The sequence below is a fragment of the Astyanax mexicanus genome, chromosome 3 (assembly GCF_023375975.1).
Source record: "Astyanax mexicanus isolate ESR-SI-001 chromosome 3, AstMex3_surface, whole genome shotgun sequence".
In the NCBI taxonomy this organism is placed as follows: Eukaryota; Metazoa; Chordata; class Actinopteri; order Characiformes; family Acestrorhamphidae; genus Astyanax; species Astyanax mexicanus.
The window spans coordinates 9,268,535-9,291,938 of record NC_064410.1 but is presented as its reverse complement, the minus strand read 5'-3'; the positions used below and the strand labels follow the sequence as shown (position 1 = coordinate 9,291,938).

The window sequence follows — 23,404 nt, the reverse complement described above, 5'->3', positions numbered from 1 at the left end:
ATTTGGTGGAATAACCCTGGTTTTTAATCACAGTTTTTATGCATCTTGGCCTGTTGTACTCCACCAGTCTTACTTACTGCTTACGTGGCCTCTTTTTTCAAGAGCTGTATTTATTAGTCACTGCTTTTAGTTAGCTACTGCTAATGGTAGTGCACTAAGTAGTGTGCTAGTGCGCGGAATGAGACGCGCCCTGTAGAGGAGGAGGAGCAGCGGTGAGCAGCGGTGTAATCGGTCCGTGCGGAAACGCGGGCGGCGTGACTGAGTTACCGGAGAGAGAGCGAGCGAGAGGCGGACCGGAGACCGGGGGATTCGGATTGGAATTGGGATTTTTGTAACGATTCGGATTGGAATCGCAGCTGCTTCTGCTGCTCAGCGCGTGTGTTCGGTAAGTGGGGGCTGAGCTGTGAGTGTGTGAGCGTGGGTTCGGTTCTGACTGCGGTTCAGACTGGGTGTCATGCCCTTACCGGGCTCCGGTTCCCCCGGGTTTCTCCCGGAGCTCCGTCTCCACATGGACGGGCCTCGGGGTGTCTGGACCGGCCAGGTTTAACCAGAACGTCCCCGGCGGACCGGACGTGTCCAGCCGGACTGTGATCAGTTCTGTCACCGGTCCGGGTTCAGTTTAGCAGGTCCAGTTGGGTCAGATGAGAGGGGGGATAAGGAGGGGGTGATGATGCTTAAACAGGTGCTTTGATCATCTTTTTTTCCACCAGTTAAAGAACTGGGAGGAGGTTTGAGTCTCTTGGAAGATCAGAGCAGTAACACACACACACACACACACATATACAGTAATGTATGTAGAGGCTTCTGTTTCTGATGACGTGTATCTTCTGTTTCCCCGCTGTCTCCAGTGGATGGAGATACTACTGAAGTTCCCTCATCTCCGTTTAATCCACAAGAGCTCAGACCCGTTTATACTGAATATTAATACCAAATTCAGAATTGAATAAGATCATTTCAGGGAGCAGCTCATTAATGTTTTTTTTCCTTATGGTGGCCACATGACTGTAAATATTGTATAGAGACACTAAACTCTAAACCATATTTTTTTCATTAATAGCTGAAATGTGTTCCTTTGAAGTTGTGAAATACTACTCCTGCTTAAAAAATTTACCTTAAAAAAATGCTTTTATTGCGGTCATTTTCGTCTCTGCTGCGCCTTCTCGGGTTCAGCTGTGCCATAAGTGAGGATAATGTGTCCGTGTACACTTACAATATGAAAATCAGTGAATCAATAATCTCGCCCCTGGTTACGTCCAACCATCTGTGTCTCTCTGCTGTCAGAGGCACATTGCTCAGCCCAATCAGCTCTCCCTGCTGCCCCGCCCCTAAACCCATACATCACCCAGTGCCCCTCCCGAACTACTCCTCCTATGTTTTTGCATTTATCATGCGATACAAATGCTGAAATTTTTTAACATTTAACATTTTGTTCTAGAAATGATGTCAAAACAAAATATAGATATTGCGATTTATATTCCATCATTTTCATTTGTGATACATTACTGATACCTTGTGTCAAATATCAATATTTTTATTGAAACATAGGTGTTCTAAACTCTCTAAACTTGAAACCCTCTAATTTGACTTACACAAGTTTTTGCTTCATTAATCTACATGGTGTTGTTTATCAGATGAACAAAGTAAACCTGCCTTGAAGGATATTGATTAACAAATTCTGTGAAACTGAAACCAATAAATCCATAATTCCTGAAGTTTGCTTGTTTAGGAGTATTTTATCCTCTACAATAACACAGATGCCATAATGTATTGTTAAGAAATGTCTTGCGATATGATAAGGATCACAGAACTGACAGTATTGTAGGCAATGTATTGTAATAATATTTCTGCTCCACAGTATTGTGAGGTGCCCTGGCATTTAAACCACTTATCAACAGTATACCTTAATAACACCATCAGTGCTTAAAGAAAAGTTACAGAGTGTATAGCATCCTGTTTAACTAAGCGATGTGCAGCAAAAATAGACTAAAATTCACTTTACTATACAGGAGACAGCAGTTGAATAGCAGTTTCTTAAAATAATGCAATAATAATAATAGTGTGTATCGTTAAAATGTATACATTTATATGTGTATAAACATGTACATGTACATATATAGCTGTCAGGAGGTGATTATGTATACCATGGCCAGTGGCTTTTATACTGTTCTCATTGATATCAGATTTATGTCGATTGACCAAAATTATGGAATATATCAATGATATCAGTTCTGGCCATATGTTTAGCCTCAATTCTAAGTATTCTCCTAATGATAATAAGGATTTTTGATCAGTGGTACATGTTGTTGTATCTTTATCTTTTTAAGAAGATGGTTGCAGGTCCTCTGTCTCTCCATCTGTTTAATGGTTGTATGTCCATGTTTGTAGGTACGGCTGCACAGTAGTTTGGTATTAATGAATATTGTAGATTTTAACAGCAATATGATTTTAAACACATCTACAATATTTCATAAGTGTTTTATTATACATTATGTATAATAACTGTTATTTTTCAGGTGTTTGTAGGTGATAACGGGCATCCTTGGCATTTTTTTCATTGGCTTTTATATTGTTCACATTAACATCTTAGTTGATGTGAAGTTTTTATTGTATCGACTAAAAATATATATTTTGATATAAACTTTGAGCCATTTCATCCAGCCCTAGCTCCAGGCTAATATTTTCTAAAATCTATTTAGGATGATTTGATGCTTCTTGAGTTTCTGAAGTTCAAAGATGTGTCTTGTCTTTGGCTGAACTCCAGCAGCAGCTCTTCCTTGTTCAGGTTTGGTCTGGGTGTTTCTGCAGGGTCTCAGTGGAGGTAGAAACGTGTTCCAGTATGTGACTTTCTCAGTTGCTTTCTGACTGGTAAAGGTTCTCTGTTCTGGCCTGTGGATTCTGTAGTGGTTCTTGTTAGGTATCTCCAAGGCTTCAGCTTGAACACGCCTGATTTCACTCAGGAAATGTTTGTGAAGCAGCTGCTGATCAGTTGAATAAGATCAGTTCTTTGGGTTCTCCCTGTGGCATGAGATTTTCACTGTGTATTGGCAAGAACTTGACAAATATGATATATACAGTGAGGAAAATAAGTATTTGAGCACCCGGCAACTTTGCAAGTTCTCCCACTTAGAAATCATAAAGGGGTCTGAAATTTTAGCTTAGCTTAAATCTTAAATCTTAATTTTAGCTTAAATCTTAGCTGCATGTCCACTGTGAGAGACATAATCAAAAAAAAATCCGCAAATCATAATGTATGATTTTAAAAATTATTTATTTGTGTGTTACTGCTGCAAATAAGTATTTAAACACCTGCCAATCAGAAAGAATTCTAGCCCTCAAAGACCTGTTAGTCCGGCTCTAAAAACCCCACCAGCACTCCACTTATTATTCTTAACTTGAAGCACCTGTTTGAGGTCGTTAGCTGCATAAAGACACCTGTCCACCCACACAATCAGTAAGACTCCAACTACTAACATGGCCAAAAGACCAAAGAGCTGTCCAAAGACCTCCACAAGGCTGAAAAGGACTATGGGGCAAATGCCAAGCAGCTTAGTAAAAAAGATCAGCTGTTGGAGCAATAATTAGAAAATGAAAGAAGCTTAGCATGACTGTCAATCTCTCTCAGACTGGGGCTCCATGCAAGATCTCACCTCATGGCGAATCAATGATACTAAGAAAGGGGAGAAATCAGCCCAGGACTACACAGGAGGAGCTGGCCAATGACCTGAAGAGAGCTGGCACCACTGTTTCCAATGTTACTGTGGGTAAAATACACTAAGACGTCATAGTTTAAAGTCATGCATGGCATGAAAAGTTCCCCTGCTTAAATTAGCATACGTCCAGTCCCGTCTTAAGTTCGCCCATGACTATTTGGATGATCAAGAGGAGTTTTGGGAGAAAGTTCTGGGGTCAGATGAGACCAAAATAGAAGTTTTTGGGTTTAATTTCACTTGTCGTGTTTAAAGGACGAAGAATGATGAGTACCATCCCAAAAACACCATCCGTACTGTGAAGCATGGGAGTGGCTGGGTCTTCCAACATGACAATGACCCAAAGCACACAGCCAGGATAACCAAGGAGTGGCTCCGTAAGAAACTTATCAAGGTTATTGAGTGACAGCCAGCATCCAGACCTAAACTCTATAGAAAGTCTTTGGAGGGAGCTCAAACTCTGTGTTTCTCAGCGACAGCCCAGAAACCTGGCTGATCTGGAGAAGATCTGTGTGAAGGAATGGGCCAAATTCCCTGCTGCAGTGTTTGGTGCAAACCTGGTGAAATTCTACTGGAATCGTTTGACCTCTGTAATTCTAAACAAAAGCTACTGTACCAAATATTAACATTGTTTTTCACAGGGTTTTAAATGCTTATTTGCAGCAGTAACACACAAATACGTTGTTAAAAAAAAAAAAATCATACATTGTGATTTTATTCTTTTTTTTTTTTTTTACGTGGACGTGCACCCAAGATGAAAATTTCAAACCCCTCCATGATTTCTAAGTGGGAGAACTTGCAAAGTCGCAGGGTGTTCAAATACTTATTTTACTCACTGTATCATGATACAGTGGTTACCTTATAATATATTGTGACACTGTAAGCAAGATTGAGTACGCTAGTATTTCTAATGTATACCAGAATGCAATGTGGTGGTGTTGTGTAAGCGGTACAATTGAAGATTGTTGTTTGGTCATTAATAAGTAAACCTTCCCAAGGAGGAACCATCACCAGCTTCAGAAACCACAGATAAGAGCACCTAAGTACTACACAGAGTATTTTGGTTTAACACTTTTAAATGTAATACATTATTTCTTATGTGTTCCTTCATAGTCTGGAAGACCTCAGTAATTTACTTGTTGTTTGAATTTTAAACTCTAAAAACAGAAACAAATTGATAGGATTCTCTGTTCAGTTGCAAGTTTTAAAATGTGCATGGTATAATAGTCGTCAGTTTTCAGTTTTAATGTATAGGTGTGTCCAATTTTAGGCTAAAATGGCTTTTCAGGCTCCCTAGTGGCACCCTAATGGTGGACTCCACGAGATTCATCTGTCTGGAATCCGGCCCAGCTCCCTGTACAGCAGCCAGTAAAAGCTAATGGCTTTCCTACCCTATAAGCTGCGGTGTGTACTGATGTATACTGGTGTGTTCTGTTACAGATTTAGCTGCAGTTGAACAGCAGTCAGATTGCCTCCTCTTCTTTCGACCATGATTCCTCCTGTTAACACACATTTTTTAAAACCATCTTTGGTTTCCTGAAGAATTTAGGAGTGATAGTCTTTTATAACAGGGCTTATTAACCTGGGACTTGCTGTGACCACCAAGCAGGTCCTGAGACAGTCCATGGAGGGTCGCGAAAGTGATGCTAATTAAGCGAGTTTTCATGGGAAATGTGATGAGAATCAAATTCAGACTTTATACAAAATCGTCCTTTTAATTAATTAGACTGATCATTAAGTGCTCTACTCAATCCTCAACTGACTTTGATTCTGCTTGACTCTAGGGGTTACACAACTACTAATTATTCAAAAAAAGTGCTTGATTATTCATGAATTCCATAGCAAATTCCAAAGCTAAAAAAAACTTGTGGTGATTTTAAAATGGTGTTAAAATTACAATTGTTTTATTATTAGTTTTGTATAATGCTGATTAGAAATACATTAAATCACATTTTAAATAAGAGGTAAACATATGAGCCAAGCTTTAAATTATTCTGCCTGGCCAAAAAAAAACAAAAAAAGTAATTGCAGTGAAAGGTGGCTCTACAAAGTGTTGATATATGGGGAATAAATACTTTTACATGTCACACTTTTCAGATTTGTATTTGATTATTATTTTTTTTAATTTATGTATCATTTTCATTCCACTTCACAATTATGTGCTGTTTTGTTTTGGTCTGTCACTTAAAATCTCAATAAAATACATTTAAGTTTGTGTTTGTAAGGTGACAAAATGTGAAAAAGTTCAAGGGGTAGGATTACTTTTGCGAACTACTGTATCTGTCTGTAGCCTGCGCATTTACCTTATTAAAACAAGGTACGAGAATGAACTGCTAGCTTATATCACCCTGGCTTACCGGAGCACTCAGAATTCCTTAGTGTAGCACGTCGGGTGGCATTAGCCGCTAACCAAAAGCGGTTAGCCGCTGATGCTAATGCTCTAGCCTGCTGGAGGAATTTAGGAATCTAAGTTTACTGTGAATAAACGGAAGCACTTTTCTGCTTTACCCAAATAAACACTTTTCAGTGTACATTTACACCCAGTGCTCGTCTTGTTTGACTTTAAATGAAAGATATATATATATATATATATATTTTTGGCAGGTTTGTTTACTTAGCTTAGCTTTACTTACCTTAGTTAGCTACCTCCCCACCACAACCCAGCGGAAAGACCTGCTGAGTTACAAGTTCCTTACAGTGTCTCTTAAAATGTGCCTAATAATCCAGTGCACCTTATGAGTAAAAAAAATAGACCAGGAAATAGACGTTTATTGATAGTGTGCCTTATAATATATTATATATCTATATTATAATATTATATATCTTATTTCACCCCACCACTACTGCACTTTGTTTTCTGTCTCATGTATGTCTATTTTTATGTTGCTGTCTCCCATTCTCTTTTATTATATCTATTATCTGACAATAAAACTACTTGACTTGACTAATCCGGTGCGCCTTATAGTGTGAAAAATATGGTATATTACGTGCTGGCTACATTAGCCTTCCAGTACCAGTTCTAATTGGTGGGCTGTAGGTTTCTGTACTTAGTTAGTTAGATTAGCCTTGCAGTTTTGTGAGGTTAATTTTTAGGATATGCGACTCTGTTACTTGCTAGCAATATTAGCCTTGTAGTTAAACCTTGTATAGTTCCTAAATCTATAAAGTTGAGTTTGTGAGTGAGAGCAGAAGATGGGTTCCTCCAGAGTTGATTGGTTCCTCCAGAACTGCAGCTGTCCCTCTATCTGTCTCTAATTAACTCTCTCTGTAAGTGAGTACCTGCTGACAGTAGCTTTAGTTCATCTTCGGCCATCCAACCCAGGGAACTTGATTGGAACTGTGTGCTCACAGACGATCGATCACTCCTATTGTCCACTGATTGGTCCTCTGGGATTTTGTTGTGCTTCCACAATAAAGGAGCTGATTGCTGTGGCAGATATAGAGCAGAACTGATCAAGCGCTTTTATAGACTGAGAGAAAGAAGATGTGTGAAAGAGGGGGAGAAGAGCTTTTGGTGAAGAAGTCTTTTTGTTTCTGTAATCAAACCGAAGTTTTAAGGAACTGACGGTAAATAATGAACTAACCCACATATTACTAAGTCCTCTGTTACACAGGCCTCCCTGGAGAAATCTGCTGAAGATCAGGCTGTACGTGGGGAATCGTGGCTGTCTGAGAGCGGCCCTGTCGGAGGCCGTCCTGTGAGCTGCATTAATACTCATTAGTGAGGCGGGGTTGTCGCTGTGCCATGTTAGCAATGGGGTTCTGTGGCCCCTGGAGGCTCTAAAGCACCAACTTTATTAGCCTCACACAGCAAAAAAGCTGCAACTACCAGAGCCATGCAGGGCGGAGCGCGCTGATACAAGTTGTTTGCAGTAATAGGACTCTGGATTTAGCTGGAATTCAGTCCTGTATTTGTTCAGTCCTGTATTTTAGTCTCTGTATTCTTTCAGTGATTCATTTTTGAGCGCTGCATGAATTTAGCTGTAAACACACAACCATCTACTGCTAAAGCTGCTGCCTTCACGCAATTTACTAAATAAAACATATATAATAGGCATTAAAATGGTCAACATTTACCTAACCAGAAAAGAAGTGCTAAAACATCACATTTGTTCTGGAGGTTCTATATACACTGGGAGTGTACCGGATTGTGAGGCGCACTATCAATGAACATCTATTTTCTGGTCTATTTTCATAAATAAGACACACACCAAATTACAAGGCTCTTTATGCAAGCCGATATACTCACCTCTGAATGGCAAAAGAGCTTGTGCTTAGCGCATTAGCGGCTAATGCCCATGCTGCTCCAGCAGTGCTAGCCGAGGTTAGCAGCAGGCCACAGGCCGATATACTCCCCTCTTAACAGCGAAAGAGGTAGCACTCAGCACAGCTAGCAGCTAATGCTAATACTGCTCTGGCCTAGGTGCTGGAGACCTAAAGTGAAACTCCTGTGTACTCCTGTGTGGCTTTACTGCTCCTTAATACCTGACTGGAACTAGGCCTGGACAATAATTCGATATCGGTATTTATCGCGATAAGAAATGTTTCAATAACGGTGATATCAGTTTTGTGGTATATCGATATGTATTAGAATCATGGACAGGCGTTTTTTACTGGCGTCAGCTCGCCCCACACATTCAGCCCCCGTAGCTGGGCTACGTCAGTGCGTGATGACGTAACCACACAGGCACGTAGCCAAATAGGCTAGGCTAGGCAAGGCTAGGTTAAAATGGCTAGGCTCGGGTCCGCTTCGCTACTCAGCACATATGTCTCGCGCTGGAGCCAAACAGAGCCGGGACGAGCGGATCCAAGGCTAAGGTAGACTCGATTCGGTCGGCCCTAGATCCTCGAGGCCGGCCGCGGGCCCGCTCGCTCGGCCGTGGGTCTGCTCGCTCGGCCTGCGGGTCCTCGAGGCCGGCCGCGGGTCCGCTCCCTTGCCGCTTTGCTGCAAATTGTGCCGGAGAGTGCAGCCGACCAGCACCCGTTCCACCACTTCAAGCAACTCCACTACATACAATATTTTTCTTATACTGACTGAAGCACTTTTATAGCTTGTTGTAACTAAGTTATTCATAGTTGATAGAGCCTGAAGGTTTGTTTATTTGACGGGAAAATCTTGTTGCTTTTATGTATATAAAGGCTTCTTGTATTCTATATCCTAGTTGAAACACTTGTTTTAATCTGTTAAATTTGTTCACAAAGAATAAGAAGCTCGGCCTCTGTTGTAATTTTAAAGTTATTTTTATTGGTAATAGTTATATAGGCTTATGTTTGACAGGGATGTCATGTTATTATTTTGCTATATGCAAATAATATTGAGCATTCATTTATTTTGACTACTTTTATTTCTAAAGTATTAAAGTTTTTGTGAAAGGAGGTTTCAAAGTCTTAAATTAAATTTTCAGACAGTAGTAGGTACAGATTTCCATTAGATAGATGGAAAGCACTAACTGGAACACAGATTTGGTAAAAAAAAGGCTTTTAAGTGCGACACATACAGTAACTTCAAATTCAATACTAAACTACATTTTCTGCAGTTATTTGTTGGCTATATTAGTAGATTATTATTATGTTTTTTATATTAATATATATATATATATATATATATAAATATATATATACACACACACACACTCACAGCTTTTGTTTGAGTACATTTCTTTCCTAAGTCCTAGATTTTGGAGCATTTCTATGAGAGTTAAATTACATTCTCCGACAAGAGCTTGTGTTTTCAGGATCCTCCACCATACCTTCAGCTCAATCCAGAAGTACAGGATGGAGCTTCATCATTTCAAAGAGAGCTGGAGGCTTTATACCCCTCCAGCACACACTTAGCATTAGGTGTGGTTTGTCTTGAATTGATTTCTGAGAGCTTGTGGATTTGCTGTCACATCAGCTGCACTTCTCTCAGAGGTAAAGATCATCTTAAGGACTTTTTTTTTCTCCAGAGAGAAGATCTGCCAACCCAGGAGCTTATTATAGACCAGAAAAAACAGTGTATGTCTTAATCTGCTCCAGCCTACACCTCCGACTGTGTACACTCCCACCTACAGCCCGTTCCTGATGCTGCTCTGTGTTAGGAACCCTGAGGTGTTTGACATCTCTCTGCACACCTTCCACGAGTTGCTTTGGCAGGCCTGCTGCTCTTCTGTGTTATGGTGGTTCTGCTGATCATCACTGTAGTGTTCCTTCTGGTTTTCTCTGTGGTGGTCTTGCTGTTCATCTTTTTATTTATCATCCTGCAGTTCATTACTGTGTTAGTCCTGCTGGCCTTCATCCTAATGGTCCAGCCAGTCATCATGTGGTGGGCCTGCTTTTCTTCCCTGTTGTGCTGGGTCTGCTGGTCTTTTCCATGGTGCTCCTGCTGGTCATCACGCTGGTGCTCCTGTTGGTCATCACTGTGGTCTTTGTACTGCTCATTACTGTAGTGTTCCTGCTGGTCTTTACTTTGGTGGTCCTGCTAATCAACACTGTGGTGGCCCTGCTGATCAACACTGAAGTGCTCCTGCTTGGTCATTATGCTGGTGCTCCTGCTGGTCATCACGCTGGTGCTCCTGCTGGTCATCACGCTGGTGGTCCTGCTGGTCATCACGCTGGTGCTCCTGATGGGTCATTATGCTGCTGCTCCTGCTGGTCATCACGCTGGTGCTCCTGCTGGTCGTCACGCTGGTGCTCCTGCTGGTCCTCCTTGTGGGCTTTGTACCGCTCATTACTGTAGTGTTGCTCCTGGTCTTTACTTTTGTAGTCCTGCTGGTCATCACTGTAGTTGTCCTGCTGATCAACACTGTAATGGTCCTGCTGATCAACACTGTGGTGGTCCTGCTGATCAACACTTATCAACATTGTGGTGGTCCGGCTTATCAACACTGTAGTGAACCTGCTGATCATTACTGTAGTGGTCCTGTTGATCATCACTGTTGTGGTCCTGCTGATCATCACTGTTGTGGTCCTGCTGATCATCACAGTTGTGGTCCTGCTGATCATCACTGTTGTGGTCCTGCTGATCATCACTGTTGTGGTCCTGCTGATCAACACTGATCAACACTGTGGTGGTCCTGCTGATCAACACTGGTGGTCCTGCTGATCAACACTGTGGTGGTCCTGCTGATCAACACTTTGGTGGTCCTGCTGATCATCACTTTGGTGGTCCTCCTGATCAACACTGTGGTGGTTCTGCTGATCAACTCTGTGGAGGTTCTGCTGATCAACACTGTGGTGGTTCTGCTGATCAACACTGTGGTGTTGCGCAGCGTATACTGTACATGGCTTTGCCAGAAATAGCTTATTTGCATAAAAGTGACAGAGCCCTCAAATGGCTTATTCTGAATGGCTCTGAAACTGTGAAAGAATGGAGCTGGGGGTTCTCTTTCTGTGAGAGTGATTTTGTGCAACAAAAACTTCACAAACTTGTTTTGTACAGCCCATATAGACTTGTTCTAACTTGGGTAAAACTCAGGAGCCTCATCATGTTGATTGTACACTGACTGTAATGGGAGGTGGAGGGATGGCTCTGTCATTCCCACTCTGGCAGGAATGCTGTTACTGCGCTATGAATCTTTAGTGGAGCTGCACAAAGCCTCTCTCCCGAACTATATAGCACTGCATAACCCAAGCCATATTAGTGTTAACCACCTTTTGCTGCAATTACAGCTGCAAGGCTTTTATGGAATGTCTCCACCAGCTTTGCACATCTAGTGACTGAAACCTTTCTTCTTTGCAAAACAGCTCAAGCTCCGTCAGATTAGATGGAAATGCTGCAAAATATTCCATTGTGGCCCTGGCTTTATGTTTAGGGTCATTGTCCTGCTGGAAGGTAAAACCTCCTCCTATGTCTCCAGTCTCAAGTTTTTTGCAGACTTTAACAGGTTTTCTTTCAAGATTGCCCTGTATTTATCTCCATCCATCTTCCCATTATCTCTAACCAGCTTTCCTGTCCCTGCTGAAGAGAAGCAGCCCCAGAGCATGATGCTCCCACCACCATGTTTGACAGTGGGGATGGTGTGTTCAGAGTGATGTGCAGTGTTAATTCTCTGCCACACATAGCGTTTTGCATTTGGGCCAAAAAGTTCAATTTTGGTCTCATCTGACCAAAGCACCTTGTTCCACATGTTAGCTGTGTCCCCAACATGGCTTCTGGCAAACTGCGAATTGGACTTTTTATGGTTTTCTTTTAACAATGGCTTTCTTCTTGCCACTCTTCCATAAAGACCACATTTGTGCAGTACACGACTAATAGTTGTCCTGTGGACAGATTTCCCAGCCTGAGCTGTGGATCTCTGCATTTCATCCAGAGTCACCATGGGCCTCTTGGCTGCGTGCTCTTCCCCACTCAGTGCTCTCCGTGTTCGGCCTGTAAGTTTAGGTGGACGGCCTTGTGTTGGTAGGTTTACAGTTGTGCCATACTCTATCCATTTCCAGATAATTGATTGAACAGAACTCCGTGAGATGTTCAAAACTTGGGAAATTTCCAAAACCTTATTCCTGACCTGTCTGGTGTGTTTTTTGGACTTCATAAAGCTGTTTACTCCCAATATTCTCTTAACCAATTTCTGAGGCCATCGCGGAGCAGCTGTATTTGTACTGAGATTAGATTACACACACTCTCTTTAGTCATTAGCAGCCATCAGGCAACCTCTGAATGCAATTGGTTACATTGTGCATAATTCTCTTTCCATTTCACAATTGTATACCACTTTGTGTTGGTCTTTTACATTAAATGCCAATTAAATAAAAAAAAACTCATGGCAGGGCTTCCAAATGGCATTTTCAGCAGGATAATGTTCACCCACACACAGCAAGGGTTATCTAGGAATGTATCCACCAGATTGCAACACTACCCTGGCCTGAACAGTTTCCAGATTTATTACTAATCAAACATGTATACTGATATACTGGCTTTGTGTGGATGCTGTTTCCTGTTTTAAAAACTGTGTTTAAATGACTGTGTGTGTAGTGTGTGTGTGTGTGTAGTAATAGTATATCGATGTTCTGGTTGGGTGCCATCCTCCAACACAGAACATAGCAGGGCTTTTGATAGAGTGTGTGCACCATGTCTGCCCACTCTCTCTCCCTCTAGCAAAGTGTGTGTGAGAGTGTGTGTGTGTATAAATACTGTAGTAGACAGTCTGTATACAGCTCTGGAAAAAATGAAGAGACCACTTCAGTTTCTGAATCAGTTTATCTGATTTTGCTATTTATAGGTATATATATTTGAGTAAAATGAACATTGGTGTTTTATTCTATAAACTACAGACATTTCTCCCAAATTCCAAATAAAAAATATTGTCATTTATAGCATTTATTTGCAGAAAATGATAAATGGCTGAAATAACAAAAAAAATGCAGAGCTTTCAGACTTCAAATAATGCAAAGAAAACATGTATATATTTATAAAGTTTTGAGAGCTCAGAAATCAATATTTAGTGTAATAACCCACAGTTTTCTTGCAACTTGGCATGTTCTCCTCCACTAGTCTTACACACTGCTTTTGGATAACTTTATGCTAATCACTCCTGGTGCAGAAAATTAAGAAGTTCAGCTTGCTTTGATGGATTGTGATCATCCATCTTCCTCTTGATTATATTCCAAAGGTTTTCAATTTGGTAAAATAAAAGAAACTCGTCATTTTTAAGTGTTCTCATTTTTTTCAGCGGGGTGGAAAGTGCTGTTTGCGTTATTTTGTCCACCCCACAAGACCAGCAGTGACTGTAATGAATGCACTGAACACTATGCCACTTGCTCCCTTCTGGTCATGCTGAGTTTGTGTCTCTCTGATTGTGTGTTACAGGCTGTTTGGAGTGTGTGTGAGTCGCCCCCTGCTGGCCATGCTGAGCATGTGCACTGCGTTGCTGCTGGCAGCGATCACCGCTGTGTGCTCCTCAGACTCGGACCCTCACACCCACCGACACAGACACGACTCCAACCTGGAGATCTGTATCCTAAAGCACCTGTTACTGTGACTGTTATAGTGTGTGTGTGTGTGTGTGTGTGTGTTTGTTTGTGTGTTTGTGTGTGTGTGTGTGTTATGGTTCCTGAATGTGTGTATCAGATAAGCGTCTGTTTGAGACGAAGAGGAAGGATCAGCTGAACGCTCTGAAGAACCTGGTGGAGCTCAACGACATCAACCAGCAGTACAAGATCATCGACATCATGCTAAAGGGGCTCTTTAAAGTAACTCCTCCCCTTCTTTATTAATTCTCTTCATCACTCACTCCTCTCCCTCACTCCCTTATTCATGCATCCTCTTCCTCATTCATTTATTCGCCACGCCTTTTCCTTACTCTCTCCTCTTCTTCCTCACTCCTTTATTTACTCCTCCCCTTCCTTCCTGACTCCACTTATTCCTCACTCCTCATCACTTCTCCTCTTCCTCAATCACTTATTCACTCATCCTCATTACCACTCCTACTTTTCCTCAATAAACCTCTTCCTCACTTATTCACTCGTCCTCCTTATCACTCGTCCTTTTCCTCAATAATCCTCTTCCTCACTCACTGCTCTTCCTTACTTATTCACTCATCCTCCTTATCACTCCTCCTTTTCCTCAGTCAATCCTCTTCCTCACTCACTAGAGGGTTTTCCATCCACCAAGTTTTTGCGCATTTTGAAAATGCGCATGAAAAAAGCTGGATGGAAAAAGTCAAAAATTCGAAAAAAGCCCCAAATATCGCAAAACGATTTTTACGCTAGGAGGGGGTGGAAAAGTTAGAATATCGCATCGCCAAAATTCAGAAAAACTGGATGGAAAAGGGTTTTTCGCATAAAAAATTACGTATCAGGCCTCAAGTCATGTGATTCTGTACCATGTGATCAGCTTGTTTGGCGTCCTCTCCCACGTTATCTAAAGTTTATTCGCATAACTGTAGTGAATGGAAACACGGCTTAATTCGCATTTTTTTCTGCCGAAATTTGGAAATTGCGCATTCTTTTTTCGAAAGGTTTGGATGGAAACCAGGCTACTGTTCTTCCTCGCTTCCTTATTCACTCATTCTCTTTAGCACTCCTCCATTTCCTCACTCACTCCTCTGATTCGCTCACTTCTCTTCCACATTCCCTTATACACTCATCCTTTTCACCACTCGTCCTCTTTTTCACTCACTCCTCTTTCTCAATCCCTTATTTACTCATCCTCATCCTCTTCCTCACTCATTATCCTCCTCACACACTCCTTTTTCTCACTCCCTTATTCACTCATCCTATTCCTCATTCATTTATTCTTTTCCATACTCTCTCCTCTTCTTCCTCACTCATCCTACTCCTTTATTTACTCCTCCCCTTTTGTCCTGACTCCTCCTCTTCTTTACTCCTCCTATTTCTCACTCTCTTTTTACTCCTCCCCTTCCTTCCTGACTCCACTTATTCCTCTCTCCTCATCACTCCTCCTCTTCCTCACTCATTTATTCACTCATCCTCATTACCACTCCTCCTTTCCCTCAATAATCCTCTTCCTCACTCACTGCTCTTCCTCCCTTATTCACTCATTCTCTTTAGCACTCCTCCATTTCCTCACCCACTCTTCTTCGCTCACTTCTCTTCCACATTCCCTTATTCACTCATCCTTTTCACCACTCGTCCTCTTTTTCACTCACTCCTCTTTCTCAATCCCTTATTCACTCATCCTCCTTATCACTCCTCCTTTTCCTGAGTCACTCCTCTTCCTCACGCCCTTATTCATGCATCCTCTTCCTCATTCATTTATTCGCCACGCCTTTTCCTTACTCTCTCCTCTTCTTCTTCACTCATCCTATTCCTCACTCCTTTATTTACTCCTCCCCTTTCTTCCTGACTCCTCCTCTTCTTTACTCCTCCTCTTTCTCACTCTCTTTTTACTCCTCCCCTTCCTTCCTGACTCTTCCTTACTTGCTTATTCACTTATCCTCTTTCATCACTTATCCTCTCTCTCACACCATTATTTACTCTTCCCACTCGTTCTTTTCCTCACTTACTCCTCTTCCCCTTTTCTTACTCTCTCCACTTATTTCTCCACTTCCTTACTCCCTTTTTAACTCCGCCCCTTCCTTTCTTACTCCTCCTCTTTTTTACTCTCACTGCCTTAATCACTCCTTCTTTTCATCATTTCCTCCTTCACTCCTCCCTTTCTTACTGACTTCACTTCTTCCTCACTCATCACTTGTCATCCTCCTCATTTACTCCTCATCTTTCACTCCTCCTTGTCACTCACTTCTTTGCTTTATCACTCCTCCCCTTCCTTTCTTCTCCTATTCCTCACTCCCTTTTTTTTACTCGTTCTTTTTTTCCTCATTACCTTCTTCTCTCCTCCCCTTCCTCATTGACTCCACTTATTCCTTACTCATAATCACTCATCCTCTTTCTCACTCACTTCCCCACTTTATCACTCCTCCTCAGTCTTATTCTTTCTTACCTCCTTCTCTTCCCCTTTTTCACGATTCCTTCCTACTCTCTTTACTTAATCATCCCTCTCTCCTCCTCACTCCTCCTCTGATGTTCTTTTGGACTCTGATAAGCTGAATTTGGAAGCTGATATCGATGCAGCTTTACATTTAGAACTACACGTGTGTTTGTTTGTAGGTATTAGAAGATTCCAAAGCAATTTTGGTAGCCGCTAACATGCAGCCGGACGATCCCTTTCCACTGGATGACAAAATTAAAGAAGGTGAGATTTTAACATTGATCAGCAGATGGTTGGTTAGTTTAGGTATGCAGATCAGGAGGCTGGTTAGTTTAGGTATGCAGATCAGCGGGTTGGTTAGTTTAGGTATGCAGCTCAGCGGGTTGGTTAGTTTAGGTATGCAGATCAGCGGGTTGGTTAGTTTAGGTATGCAGCTCAGCGGGTTGGTTAGTTTAGGTATGCAGATCAGCGGGTTGGTTAGTTTAGGTATGCAGCTCAGCGGGTTGGTTAGTTTAGGTATGCAGCTCAGCGGGTTGGTTAGTTTAGGTATGCAGATCAGCGGGTTGGTTAGTTTAGGTATGCAGCTCAGCGGGTTGGCTGGTTTAGAGGTTGATAAGTTCACGGGATTGATTAGTTCAGGGAATTTGTCAGTGTATGAACAGTTGAAAAGCTCAGAGCAGTGGAATCAGGTGAACCTCTGCTGTACTGGAATATAAACGTGCACCCACACCAGTAGACAGTATTTGTGACCCCCGGTTTAGAGGTTGTCCAGCTCAGGTTGCTGGTCAGGTTAGCAGGGTTCCAACAAAGTCTTAAAATGTCTTAAATTAAAATATGGGTAATTAAGGTCTTAAATTGCCTTAAAGTTACTGTAAATTTGCTGTAGGTATTACATTTTTAGATGGTGCGTTTAATGCCGGTGGGAGAAAAAGTGGCCCATTGTAAACATCTAATCCGGGGAGAGAACTAAGGTTTGCAGAGAGCCAGATAATGTGAGAGGGAAATAATTTGTATATAAAAAGAGACTTGGAGTTATAAGGAATTACACACAAACTTTAAGGGTTACAATAACATTATCGGCTAGCTAGCTAACATAGTAACTTTAGCGGCGAACTAGCTAACATACTAACTTTAGCGGCGAGCTAGCTAACATAGTAACTTTAGCGGCAAGCTAGCTAACATAGTAACTTTAGCTAGCTAAAGCGAGCTGGTTAACATTATCTGGCATAGAACTAAGGTTAGCGGCAAGCTAGCTAACATAGTAACTTTAGCTACCTCAAGCGAGCTGGTTAACATTATCTGGTGTAGAACTAAGGTTATTAGGAATTACCGACAAACTTTGAGGGTTACAATAACATTATCGGCGAGCTAGCTAACATAGTAACTTTATCTAGCCTAAACGAGCTAGCTGACGTTACCAGGGATAGAACTAAGGTTAGTGGAAAGCTAGCTAACATACTAACTTTAGCGCAAGCTAGCTAACATACTAACTTTAGCTAGATAAAGCAAGCTAGCTAACACTACCAGGGATAGAAATAAGGTTAGCGGAAAGCTTGTTAACATTAGCACCGAGTCAGCTAACATAGTAACATTAGCAGCAAGCTAGCTAACATACTAACGTTAGCAGTAAGCTAGCTAACATACTAACTTTATCTAGCCTAAACGAGCTAGCTAACGTTGCCAGGGATAGAACTAAGGTTAGCTGAAAGCTACCTAACATTAGCGGTGAGTTAACTTAACATACTAACGTTAGCGTAAAGTTACCGGGGAGAGAACAAAAAAAATTATGGCTAAATTTTTGGGTCTTATATTATGTTTATTGAGGTCTTATAAAATTTGACTTTTAAAATGATGCAAGAAACCTTAGTTAGAATTTGGTCAGTTTAAAGGTACATAGCCCAGTTTTGATAGACTTTCATTTACATTGAGTCGTTTCTCTCTCTCTCTCTCTCTCTAGCGTACTCTCATGTGGTTGAGAACACAGCGTTTTTTGGTGATGTTGCTCTGAGGTTCCCGAGGATCGTCCATCATTATTATGATCGTAACGTGGAGTGGGGGGGACTGCTGCGCTGGGGTCTGCGGTTCTGTAACCTGACCGGAGTGTTTACAGAGGGTCCTCACCAACACGTTCTTACACTGGTAAGTGTGTTTCTGCATTTGATGTAGGTTTGTGACTTAAAGGAGAACTCCGGTGTGAAATTGACTTTGGTGTAGTGAGACATGAAAGCTCCAGAGTTCCTGTAATTTTATTCTGTTTGCCCAAACATCCTTTAGATTTGCCCCGTATCATCCAGTTTTTACACCGTTATCCAGGCTCGAAGTAGCTCCACACCTCATTGGTGGAATCTGGAGAGGCCTGACATTTAAATCGAGGCATTAAGACATTAAAAGTGCACAAAACGCTTAATAAAAAACTCTGTGTACATCATATAGCGTAACCTACATCTCCGGGTGCCGCCATCTTAAAGTGAAGTGCTGATGGGGCTCCAAGTGGTCCGGCGTGCTAAGCGCTGTCACCATGATCAGGAAATCACCGGTTCGAATCCTGTTTATGTAGCTTGCCATCGGCTACCCGAGTCCTGAGAAAGCACAATTGGCCGTGCTCTCTCTGGGTGGGTAGATGACGCTCTCTCCCCTCATCACTCCAAAGAGTGATGTCTGCACCACAAGGCATCTGTGAGCCGATGTATCGGAACAGAGTTGCTGCGCTTTCCTCTGCATCAGCAGCAGATCAAAAAGAGGAGGAGTCTGACTTCACAAGTGTCGGAGGAGGCATGTGCTAGTCTTCACTCACCTGGTGTTGGGGCATTACTAGTGACAGGAGTCCTAATAAGTGGGTTGGGTAATTGGTTGTGTAAATTGGGAAGGAAATGGGGAAAAAATAAAAATAAAATTATTTAACAAAAAAAAAAGTAGGTAACACTTTACTTGGATGGTCCATTTGATTGCCTCTTTGATGCTCAACTGACATTCAACTAACATTTAACTGCATGTCTATTAAATGCAAATGAACTAAAAGGTGAAAGTAAATGAGTCTCTATCGAATATAACCCCACATTCAACTCTAACCCAAACGCTTATCTTAATATTTTAGGATTGGGTTTAGGGTTAGATTTGAAGTTTAGGTTAAGGTTAGGGTTAGGGTTAGGTGTAGGGTTAGATGTTAGGTGTACAGTTAGGTTCTATTTTGAATCATTTACATTCAATATATGGTTAAGTTAAATTTAATGGACATTTAATTCAGTGTTAGTTGAATGTCAGTTGAGCATCAACAAGGCCATAAAATGGACCAAGTAAAGTGTTACCAAAAAGTAATGTCACCAGCAGATCGGGCAGTGTGTCGCTCCACAGCAAAGGAAAAATTAAAGTTCTCACTGAATGAGTGCATCTATCAAGTTTTGTCAGAAAGGCTGAGGGGTAACTTTAGAATTATAGAATATTTAACCATTTTAAATCATTTATCAAATTCAACATCACTATAAACAAACCCAGAGACCTGCAAGAACTGTTTATCTAGTTATCTTATGTTTTTTTTTACCATCACTGTGTAACTATCTTTAAGAGACTCCTGAAGACAGAGCTCTTCAAAGAGCACTTACTCTCCTAACACCTCTAACACACTAACTACTTCTAACCCCATTTCCTTCTTCCCCTCCTTCACTTCTCTATCCCTTTATTTCCCTTCGACCTCCTTTAAGCCCTGTCTAAAAATGGGTTATCTAAATTCCTATTACTTTGTACTTCATTATTGTAAGTCGCTTTGGACAAAAGCGTCTGCCAAATGAAATGTAATGTAATGTAATGTATTTTTGACTGTCTTTCTAACTGTCTGTCTGTAGATGTCTCAGGAGCTGGGGATCATAGAGAAGTCTCCAGACTTCATTAACCCATACCGCACTGAGAGAGACGACGTAAGCACACAGCCGCACCATCACATACTCACAATCACAAACACAAACACACACACAGTGATCTCAGTACCGACCATGGAACATTTTATTCATAGCACATACTGAACCATTCATTATACTGAACATGTCATAGTATCTGCTAAATAATTTGTAAGGATATGAATAAAATATGTCACTGTTACTGAACAATTTGGGATAGATAGTAAATAATTCACAGTGGATAGTGAATTCTGAACAGTTCATAGTTAATATGAATAATTAATTGTGGAAGTTGTAGTGAGTAGTACATAACTCATAGTAAGTACTGAAAAATTCTCTGGACTGAGGGCTGGACTGAGGCTGTGGTGTGTTGGGGGTCAGTGGGTTAGTCTTAAAACCAGCTGACAGAGGGGACTGGATTTAGGGCTAAGATCTTGGGTGTTCTGTGCTTTATACTAAAATTTATACTAAATTTTAAATGGATCAAGAATCTTAAAGGTCTTCTTCCGCTAAAATCCATTTTTTCTTGTTCTTTGTGAAATACTAAAGGTCTCTCTGAGTTGTATATGGATGCTGCACATAAAACTGTTTCTCTGCCTCCACTGGCTGCAGTAGCTAATAAAAGAAAATCCTCAGAAATACGAGTCGATTAGAGAGATGTAAAATGTCGACGTCAACCATTGAGTTTATAGCCTCGCCCACCTCGGCTCAGGACTGCCCACAGGTGGAGCTTACAGCTTCTGTTTATAGAGCTAGTTAGCATTAGCTGTCTTGTGTAAATAACTGTGGGTTTAATCAAAGAGCCACCGGGGGCGGGCAGTCTAAGCTGGTAGCCAAAGCTAAGCTAACTTTATTAAATGTAATGGGAACCTATGCTAAATGTAATGGTAGCTGAGGCTAAGCTAACGCCATTGGATGGAATGGAAGCATAGGCTAAGATTTGTTGATGTGGTTTCTTTAAATAGATTTAAATAGATTCTCCATTCTAAATTGGTGTCTCTCTCTCTCTCTCTCCACCTTCATCCTCTCCTCTCTCTCCTTTCTCTCTCTCTCTCTCTCTCTCTCTTTCTCAGGTGCTCCACACTGCTGAGGCCTTCCAGAAGCTGCTACGTGAGGAGCAGAAGAGGAGGAGAAAGGAGGAGAAAAGGAAAGAAATGAGGAAGGGCCCGCGCATCTCCCGCTCTCGCAGCGAACTCTAGCGCCCCCAGCTGGTCAACCACTGAAACTGGGCGAGAGTAGGAGAGGGAGAAAGAGAGAGAGAGAGTTACAGTCAGATCACACAGCTCTCTCAGCCAGAGCTACATCAGGGGTCAAAGGTTAGGAGCAGGAGAGGTCAGGTAGGGGTCAGTAGGTAAACAGAAGAATAAAAAGAAGTGAAGGAGGTCCATCGTAAAGAGACACACACTGGTCTGCTGCTTCAGGACGCTCCAACACAATGGACTTTCATTCCAGCAGGAGCTCAGCCGCAGCGCGAGCCTCCTCTGTTTTATAATGTTTACTTTATTATTAATAATATAATTCATATTAATATTGAATAATTCAACTTTACTAAATCACAGAAACAATATATTTACATCTTAGTCAGTTCCTGTCGATCGCTGTGTTTTTACAGCCTGTGAATTCTAAAGGTTTGATTGGTCAGTGTTGGTGTTGTTAGTCTGGAGGGGGAGCTTTGGGTTACTGTGTGTTTAAATTTAATGATAATTAAATAAATAATACATTTAATTACATATTTACTGCATTTTGTGTGAGTGTTAGAGACTGTGTGGGTGTGTTTGTTGTTGAAAGCTGGATTGTTAATTCTTTGTTTAAACTAAATGCTATTACTGGTAAATCTAAACCAGTTCTGTAATAAAAATTGATAAAAAGAGGAAAATGAGAATATTGACTTTTTGGTGCATTTCTTGTTATGTCCAGTAGGTGGCCCTGCTGCACAATTCTACAGCAGCACCTATTATTGATATGAAGATCTTGTAATGTCCTCTAGGAAAATGCATGTCTGTTTAATTCGAGAAGGGTAATGCTGCAGACCGGAGACCTAAAGGAGCCTATCAATCTTGTTTTGCTTCAACCAAATACATTCTTGCTCTTAGGCGATCACATTTTGCATTGATAGGGATCTTTTTAAATGTTTAAATAGGGAGCTTTTTTAATTAGCTTTTTAAATAGGGAGTCACTTCTTAAAATAACTATAAGAGCAGCAGTTAGCCGGAACTGTTATTCTACGTTTTTTTAAGATTTCTTGATTTCTTAATGATAAGGTAGCTAGCTAGATGTTCAGCTTTTTATAAAGAGGCAGACACTGTGGACGAGGTGACTGAAAGGCTACGTGGTGAATGATTGACTGAGACTGTGTGAGTTAAAATCAGTGATTTATTTTCGTGTCACACTGAAGACGCATTTATATTTACATCCGGGTCAGTTAGCGGTGGCTCTGGGCATGTGCAGTTGATGTGCAGCATGGATGTGGAGCGGTGTGGGTGTGCTCTGTGTGTAAGTGTTGTGTGCGGGGCTCACGTCAGCACGGACAGCTCCCCGAGGACAGTAACTGAAGAGCTCATGGGTTTATCTCAGAGTCTCCAAAATTCTCTAATAACACCGCAAAAACTCGCTATATTTGTCGGTAGTCGCTTTTTTACCAAAAAAATGTCACTAGAGGGTCTGAAAAGTCGCTAAATAAGTTGGCAACACTGAACTGCAGCCCGGAGATCCAAATGGGCATGGTAAATGGGCGGGAATACTATCAGTCATTTACATATATTAGCCAAAAGTACAGCAGACATCAACTGTTAATCATTTCTTGCATTGACCAATCATAAGTGTGAAGTACCTGTCTGTCATTTTTATGCATCAGCCAGGTCTGTTGGTTGATGTGGTTTAAAGGAATTTGGAAAAAAGTATTTCTAATGTGGCTTAAATGTCACCTTGTCTTTATTTTTTAGGTCGAGAGAACATCATTAACTCGATCGTGTCATATACATAATATTATTTTGCATTTGCAACATAAAACAGAGGGGATTTATACTTTTGTTAAACCATACCATGTTTACCAGAGAGAAATGTCAGTAAACCGCTTGTCAATGTAAGAACGCACAGATAAATTATCCTTGCTGAGATTCATTGCTTAAGAATTGCTTTACCAATGTCCAATGTACAGCTCTGGAAAAAATAAAGAGACACTTTAGTTTCTGAATCAGTTTCTCTGATTTTGCTATTTATAGGTTTATGTTTGAGTAAAATTAAAATTGTTTTTTTATTCTATAAACTACAGACAACATTTCTCCCAAATTCCAAATAAAAATATTGTCATTTATTTGCAGAAAATGAGAAATGGCTGAAATAACAAAAAGAGGGGGTGGGGGTAACAAGCATGGGGGCAAACGTATAAAAAAGTTCTTATTAACGGACCAGTGAATTCTGGACTGTTCCAGCAGGTT

At 41.2% G+C, this 23,404-nt stretch overlaps 1 protein-coding gene across 1 annotated transcript; it reads left to right on the top strand.

The window, feature by feature from the left end:
* Window positions 1-238: 238 nt before the first annotated feature.
* Window positions 239-21,849, top strand: ccdc134 (coiled-coil domain containing 134). The gene is made up of 7 exons (XM_007240906.4): window positions 239-385; window positions 13,495-13,640; window positions 13,756-13,877; window positions 16,257-16,341; window positions 18,035-18,216; window positions 19,917-19,988; window positions 21,041-21,849. The coding sequence occupies exons 2-7, from the start codon at window positions 13,532-13,534 to the stop codon at window positions 21,164-21,166; spliced, it is 696 nt and encodes a 231-aa protein (XP_007240968.1). The 5' UTR covers window positions 239-385; window positions 13,495-13,531; the 3' UTR covers window positions 21,167-21,849.
* Window positions 21,850-23,404: the final 1,555 nt, after the last annotated feature.